Below are 8,239 nucleotides of genomic sequence, written 5' to 3' on the forward strand. Positions count from 1 at the left end.
AATACTAATTAAAATATACGTTACTTACCGATCCCCTGTTCCTCACGTACAACCTATATCTTAGAACTCCAGGTTTGACATGGGATGATGTGGCGTGATTGAGACGTATGTCCCCACTGATCTTTTTTTATGGGACTTGATATAGTACTCAAAGTCTACCATATTAAATGACGTTCCCCCTTCCCTAACATTGTAGGTCCCGTCTAAGTCTAGATCTCACGTAAGACTTTTAGTATGCTAATATTATTCATGTTTTAAGGTAAAATAGCAGTAACCGAATGCTTTGGGTAGCTGAACTTTCAAATTTGTCAATTTTTAGTATTATTTTAACTTTTAAAAATATAAATTTAAGTCTTGGTTACTTAAGGAACCGAGTGCTGGCTTGTTGGTATATTAGCTGGTTTGCTCCAACATTAATAAGAATCGATTTTGCTGTAATCATGGATTTGAAAAAGGGGAGAGGGTTATTAATGTATGGTGCGTGACGCTAAATGCCAAATAAATAAACCGCTTGAGAATAATTCTTTTTTACAATGAAACACAAATGCAGTTTTTTTTCTTTTCAATATGACCCACCAACTCCAATAAATTCACATTTTTTGAAGACTAAAATTATGAAAATGTCCATGTTCTAATTCCTTTTTTTATTGTTCATCTTAGACTTTGGATGTCTATGTTTTTCCTTTCTTTTTTTTTTTTTTGATAAGCCCGAAGGCAATTTCATTGATTTAAATCTTTCAACAATACAGGTGCAAGAAATGGCGGAGAAATAGACCAGGTATTTGGTCTGGAAATAGTACAAGCATGTTCGCCATACAGTGATAAACGGAATTATCCGTACGATGAACGAAGGAGATATGGAACTGATCAAACTCGAGCAGCAACTTCCTGCAATCGGCCAAAACATGATGCAGCCTCCAAGGGACCTCTAGAGGTTGGTCCAACAGGAACTTAACAATCTGCTGAGCATCTCCTTCATCCAGATTGACCTAATTCCTTCGTCAATAGCTAGCAATAAACCCTCCCTAACTGCCAAAGCTTCCAGAACTTCTGCGTGATTACGAGGCACATTAACAGCCCGGCCCAAGCAAAATTCTCCTTTATGATTTCGAAAGACAACACCAAGGCCTGATTGAAAATCATTGGAAGCCCCGTCAAAATTAATTTTAATCTGGGTTGTCGAAGGAGGCATCCAGGTGATGGGTGGTTTTGAGGCCGGACCAGCTTCCTCTGGCTTGGCAAGTTCAGCATACTGGGCCAAAGCCCTATTGATAATACTTTCAGGAATAAATGGATCCCCACATATAAGGGACTTGCATTTGGCCTTCCAAGCATTCCACATTAAGATGGCCCCAAAGCTGAATATGGATTCGTCATTATTTTTCCACAGCAACGACAACCACCCACCCAACCCCCTGACTTGCCCAAAGTCCATTTTTGAGCCCAAAACAGAACCAAACCACACCGGCCTCATGGTGGGACAAAGAAGAAAACGATGATTTATTGTTTCCGGCTCCAAACCACAGAAAACATATCTCGTCCAATTTAGGAGCATGTTTAGCCATGACAGTGCTGGTTGGTAAGCAATGGTTCAAACATCTCCAAAGAAAAATGAGAACTCGAGGAGGTAACTTACTACAGCTCCAATCTTTCCAAGAGACATCAGGGAAAGCCCAGCCACTATTAGAGGAACACGCCTCCTCTCCACATAGAAAGCGATATGCTGATGAACAAGTGAGCTGACCTTTAGGAGAGTGTGTCCAAACCCATCTGTCACAAGCGAAAGCTGGGTTCAATGAGAGGGGAGTACGAAGAATAGCTTCCATAGTATCAGCATCAAAAAGAGCTTGAATCTTAGAAGAGCACCAACGGCTAGTAGATGGATCAATGAGTTCAGCAACCCTTTTCACCCCCAAGGTCGGGACAGACTGCATGAGCAGAGATGGGTCTGTCAAGCCAAGGATCTTAAAAAATTCTGACGCTCCACCCATCCCCAATCAGAATTCTACACCCCCCCAACAAGCTTTGTCTACACTCCAGCATAGCACCCCAAATGAACGATGAGTGGTTGTGGTTCTTGGCCGCCCAAAAAGACTTATTATTCTTTAAGTATTTTGCAGTAAGAACCCGGGCCCATAGTTTTTGTTTCTCAGTAAGGAATCTCCAAGCAAGTCTCATCAACATTGCAGAATTCTTCACCTCCAATTGTTTGAAGCCTAGCCCACCAATGGCCTTGGGCTTTAAGAAAGAGTTCCAAGCTTTCAGATAAAAAACTCTTTGTTCGCCTGTGCTCCCCCACCAAAAGTCCCTAGCAAGCTTTGAGATCTGATTGCAAATGCCAATAGGGAGTTTATCTATTGCCATATGGAATGCCGGGATGGCATTGATTGTTGACTTAATGAGAACCTCCCTTCCAGCATGAGATAGGCAGTTCGCCTTCCATCTGTGCAGCTTAGATTGGATTTTATCCACCAAGAATTTCTAAGACTCTCTCCTACTTGCATTTAACAGCAGAAAACCCCCCCAAATATTTGTCCTTTGGTTTCATAAACTGCACGCCAAGAACACCTGCAAGCAGGGATCTCAGCCTACGATGAGTTTTTACTAAATAAAATTGATGATTTTCCAAAACTAACTCTTTGGCCCGAGAAGCGACAGAAGGAATCTATTGTCTCTTTGATACAACTTATTTCTTGGGGGTTACTTTGACCAAATATCAAAATGTCGTCGGCAAAGAGGAGATGATTTACCTTGCAAGAACCCCTACTAAAGTTGAGACCCTTAATTTGACCGAGCTCCAACTGATGCACCAACATTCTGGAGAGGACATCAATACAGAGATTGAACAGATAAGGAGAGAGAGAGAGAGAGAGAGAGAGAGGGCAGCCTTGTCTTAGCCCCCTCCCCGGCCGGATTATCGGACCTAAACCTCCATTTAGAGAGACACGCATATTTGTAGTGGAGATACAGCCCCGGATAATGCTTCAAAAAGACGATAAAAAACCCTGTTGACTGAGAGCCCAATCGATAGAATTCCATTCCATCATAGCTTCTGCAGCAATAATGTGGTTATCATGGATACAACGGCCAGGTGTAAAAGCATTCTGGAAAGGCGAAAGTAAGTGATCCATCAACGGTTTTAGCCAGTTAACAATGATTTTGGCTATCACCTTGTATGGGACATTCATCAAACCAATTGGCCTGAGATCACCCATAGATTCAGCCTTCTCGCTTTTTGGAATGAGGCAAATGATGGTATCGTTCACTTCACCAATCCTATTAGGATTCTGGGAGAGCTCCTTAATATATGTCATGAACTCCCCGCCAATTTCAGCCCAGCACTTTTGATAGAAAAGAGTAGGAATACCATCTGGACCCAGCGCTTTTAGGGACCCAATGCTAAAGAGCGCAGAGTTGACTTCTTCATCGCTCAGAGTACGGCACAAGGACTCATTAATATCTGCATTAATCTGTGAAGGCAGAATATCGAAAGGCAGAGAATTCATATCCGGGTTATAAGATGAAAATAAACCACTGAAGTGGTCACTTACAAATTTCGTCATTTCAGTCGGATCAGAAATCCAACAACCTGGTGCAAAAAACAGCCCATGTATTGTGTTCTTCTGCCTCCGGTTGGTAGCCTGGATATGAAAATAAGCAGTGTTTCGATCACCCTCTCGCAGCCAATCAGCCCTAGGTCTCTGCTTCCAAAACGGCTCCTCAGTTTCAAGGAGTTGATTGAGTTCCATTCTTAAATTGACTTCATCCAGCTGGTTGCTTTTTGAAGGCGCCTTCATTCGAAGGTTCAATAATTTATGTTCTATATGTCTGATTCTCTGCCTAAAATTACCAACCTTACCCCTGCCCCACTTGGCCACCTTGAATTTGCAAAAGCATGACGACATTTTTGCAGAAAGTTACCGTTGCACTCATTCCACATTCTACCCGGCTCAAGATTGAACCCCGCCTCTTTCATCCAAATGAAATTGCTTCCTTCTAGTGCCTTGCAAGGGGTTAGTATACAAAACAACTGGTAAGTGATCGCTTCTTGCCACCATATGGTGTTTCACTACAGAATCTGGGAAATTCCGAAGCCATTGAGAAGAGCACATAACTCTGTCAATCTGTTCCATAACAAGTTCGTGACCATCCCTCCCATTGGTCCAAGTGAACTTAGGCCCCTGAAATCCAAGATCAATTAGGCCACATTTCGAGATCATCTCATTGAATCTGCGCATTTGCACACGATCCGAAGGCAAACCCCCATACTTTTCCTCTTGCTTACTTACGAATTGAGTTAAAATCCCCCAAAACTAGGAAAGGCTCACTGAGATTAGACCACAACAGCTCCAATTGCACCCAAACATTCTGGCGAAATTCTTTAACAGGATGCCCATACACACAAATGAAATGCCATCTTGTATTAATAGGAAAACCATCAATACAGACACGAATAATATTGGAATTGGAAGACACAACTTCAGCCTTAATATTCTTTTGCCATTCCACCCAAAGACCTTTAGATTGACCAATAGAACTTGCAATAATAAATTGGTATTGATGAAAACGTTTCAGAAGTTTACTGGATTTTGATTCACTGCACCTAGTTCAGAAATGAAGAACAGGTTCGAATTAACCGATCTGAAGAGGTTATTTAAATGTCGAATTGCTGGTCTGCTCCCCCTTCCCGGAAATTCCATGCAAAGGCTATCATGGCTCCTGTGGTGGCGCATTCGAGCTCGCCACCTTAGCCTCAGAAAAGCTAGAAATGGTTGATGGAATTGAACTGGAGGGCCCAGACTTTAGTCTGGCTTTTTTTCTCAAGTCTTCCAGGCACCCCAATCGGATCAGCAACATAAGGTCCCATGGGCTCATTAACTTCACTAATCCGTTTTCTTTTCTGTGTAGGGTCCAGGCCCACAACCAAGTTATTATCACTTACCTTATAAATAATGAAAGGGAGGGGAGCTGAAACGTTTAACTCCAACGTCTCCTCAGCATCCACGCTCAAATTAATACCTTTGAAGTAATTATCATTTGTCTTCCCCACGTCCTAAGCAGTGGGATCAACGACCATGCGCACCTCCTCGTTAACCTCTTCTTCCAAAATAGCCCCTACCTTTTCATCTTCCACACCCTCAGCCGATCTGGCCTGGATTGGGGTCTGTACAGACTCCGCCCGGAGATCCGGCGGATCGGTGACAGCTTCCACTTCATCTTCCTCCGCATCTCCTCCCGTTTCAGAGACAGACTGTTGCACCACCCTCTTCCTCTGTTCTGACTTTTTCAACGTTAAAACTCGGATGCTTTCCTCGTATTTGGGCAATAGTAGCTCATTGAGTTTCTTCTTGGTCTCCTCACACGTGCAGGATTCGATTCTGTTGAGGATTCTTGCTTTGAAGCTGCATTTCTCCAATGAGTGACCCAGACGGCCACACAGAAAACAGAATATGGGAATTCTTTCATACTTCACAGTGACCCGAATCCGATCGTCGTCCAGTAGTTTGTAGGGAACTTCCGCCACCAACGGACTATAAACATTCATGGACACCTTCAATCTTATGAACTCACTCCATTTTTTATTCTCTCCATTCTTTGGTATATAAAGTTTGCCTAATTCTTTCCCGATGGACATAACCGTTTCTACAGTCAAGTATTCCACTGGAAGACCGTAGAGGTGAACCCACACGTCAACCTTGTCAAGTTTGTATGAGTGTGGAGCTTTATTTGGGATGCATGGCTCCATTATAATGAGATCATCATTGTAAGACCAGGGGCCGTTCTCCACAACCACATCTCTATCAACCCTAGAATGAAACTTGACGAGAAAAGAGTCCATGCAAAACTTGACAACCGCATTAGGTTCCTTCAAATTCCAAATCAGCGTAAGGCATTCGTGCAATCCCGAAAGTCTCACCGATTTATTTGTAAGAACACGGATCACCAAGGATCTATTCCAGTCATGATCTTTCGAGATGTCTTCTTGTCTTGCTTTGACTTCCTGAGCACTTGGGTTAAGTTGCTCCTCAAAGAACTTGATGAATTCATCATCAGTTCTACAAAGATCCGCTTCTTCCTCCATTTACGGCAATTGCACAAAAGAACAAATGGGTGAAGCACAGAAGGCAGGAGAAAACCCCAGAGAAGCCCACAGACAAACAAGAGAGCGAGAGAGGGATATAGAGCGGAAGAGAGAGATACAAGAAGAAACTCTCGCCCTAGAAGCGAGAAGAGAAGCTCACCATGGCTACCTCCATGTTCATTAGAGGTAATTTCACTTCCGAATGCTTACTATGTTATAGAAGAAAGATAAATAATGAAAGAAGAGTAAAAAATCAGAATATGGGCATTTTCATAACTTTATCCTGTAACATCAGTTGCACGGAGTTAGACACTTTTTTAAAAAACCCAATAAGACTTAAATGGGCACGTTTGAAAATTCAGGCACTAAGGCTATGTTTGGTTTGTATTGCTTTCCCTACCTTTTCCTTCAAACCAAACACAACTTAAAGGGAAACAGTCTAAAGTATAGGTGCCTATAGGGGTGAGTAAATGGGTAGGTTTTACCCAGAATCGAATGGAAATAACCTTGAACCGACTTAAACCGACCCTACCTAATCTATTACAGGGTAGGGTCTAGTTTCAAGAATCAACCGACCCTCACCCAAGCCGGTTCCAAGGTCTAGAGGTTTACCTTACCCGAACAGACTCGATGAACTGACCTTGATTGGCCTTGATGAAACCAACCTTGTTGGAACTTGCCTTGAAATAAACCCTACAATACTTTTGGGGATGTGAAGATCTGTACTCAATCACTCATGGTTACAAAAGTCATAGTCTCACTTGAACATTGAATTACTTAAGTGATTTGATCATTTGTTTTCATTTTAATATTTGAATGTTTACAATAAGTAGTGTAAAAGGTAATAATTGCAAAATTTAGATTTAATTTATAAGTTTTTAACCATATAATCAACATATTAAGTTATCCAATTTAATCAATAATGATAACATAAGTTTTAAACTAAATATTATATTTATTAAAAAACAAGTTTTTAAAGAACATTTTTTTTTTGTGAAGGGGGAGAGTAAAAAAAGTACAGGTTTCATGGCTAGGCCCTATAAATCGGGTCATGCAGCCCACAGCCCGGCACGACACAATGGCCCGTAGCGGCTACGACCCACTTGATGAACTAATCGTTGGGGACCCCCCAACAGCTAGTTTCAGCTTTTTAGGTGGTTTTTTTACAGAAATACCCCATAACAACTATAAACAGTTATATATGGGGTATTTATGTATTTTGGTTTTAGGAGAAGAAAGAATGACATAAATGCCCCCCATAGCTATATAACAGCTAGTTTGAGGGGGCATTTTAGGTAAAGTGATAAATAACTTTACAATGACCAAAATACCCCTCCCAACAACTAAAAAATGACTATTTTTTAGGGTATTTTGGGAAATTGAATTATTTTTAATTCCTATAAATAGCCCTATCCTCCATCATTTTCAATTTCTACAATGATCAAAGTCAAGAACAATGAGAGAAAATTGTGACATTAATATTTTTGTATACTCAATAGTTGTATAGCATTTTTTTAAATTATTTTAAATTTTGTTTTAATTTTATTTAATTTATCTGATATTTTTTAATAACGTAATTTTTTATTTTCAATTTGTAACTATATTGTATTTTTTATATTTTATTAATTTATTCCATTTTCTGATTTTCATATTTCATTCATCCAACCATTGTATACTTTGTATCATCCAACCATTTTCATATTTCATTTCTTTGTCTCTTTAACTTCTTATTTGGTTAAAAATAAAAAATGTTAGTTTGGCCCGGTTCGGCCCACGCCCAAGGCCCGGCCTGTGGCCTAGCCCAACACGGCTTGCAGTCTTCTCGGCCTAGGCCCACAGCATGCCATGGGCCCACACGGGCTTGGACTATAATGAATTGACCCCCAAATTATCCTTGGGGAGGACGCCACGGCCAAAAATGGCCTGTGGGCGCGGCCCGTTTTACACATCTACGAACCGAGAGGTGCCTATAATAAAAAAACAGCCAAATCCAATCATCCAGCCTTCATGAGTAACGAACATATCCGGGCGGCCGGGCCCCAAGAAATGGCCCCACTAGCGTGGACCTGTGGTGGTGGTGGTGTTGCTATCCCACAAGTGGTCCATGGTTTATGTTCCATGTGATCATGAGAGATCCAATATGGGACTGGATTATGT

At 41.4% G+C, this 8,239-nt stretch overlaps 1 protein-coding gene across 1 annotated transcript; it reads right to left on the minus strand.

Annotated features, from left to right (window-relative positions):
* Nucleotides 1-4,540: 4,540 nt before the first annotated feature.
* On the minus strand, nucleotides 4,541-6,153 carry LOC148802245 (uncharacterized). The gene has a single exon (XM_088897008.1). It carries the CDS (start codon nucleotides 6,080-6,082, stop codon nucleotides 5,054-5,056), a length of 1,029 nt encoding a protein of 342 aa, XP_088753134.1. The 5' UTR covers nucleotides 6,083-6,153; the 3' UTR covers nucleotides 4,541-5,053.
* Nucleotides 6,154-8,239: the final 2,086 nt, after the last annotated feature.

This window comes from Nelumbo nucifera, chromosome 2 (genome assembly GCF_055504915.1).
Source record: "Nelumbo nucifera cultivar China Antique chromosome 2, China Antique-T2T, whole genome shotgun sequence".
Classification (NCBI taxonomy): Eukaryota; Viridiplantae; Streptophyta; class Magnoliopsida; order Proteales; family Nelumbonaceae; genus Nelumbo; species Nelumbo nucifera.

Excerpts from the sequence above, each read along its gene's own strand:
- LOC148802245 (XM_088897008.1), bottom strand. The coding sequence starts at position 6,082 with ATGGAGGAAGAAGCGGATCTTTGTAGAACTGATGATGAATTCATCAAG.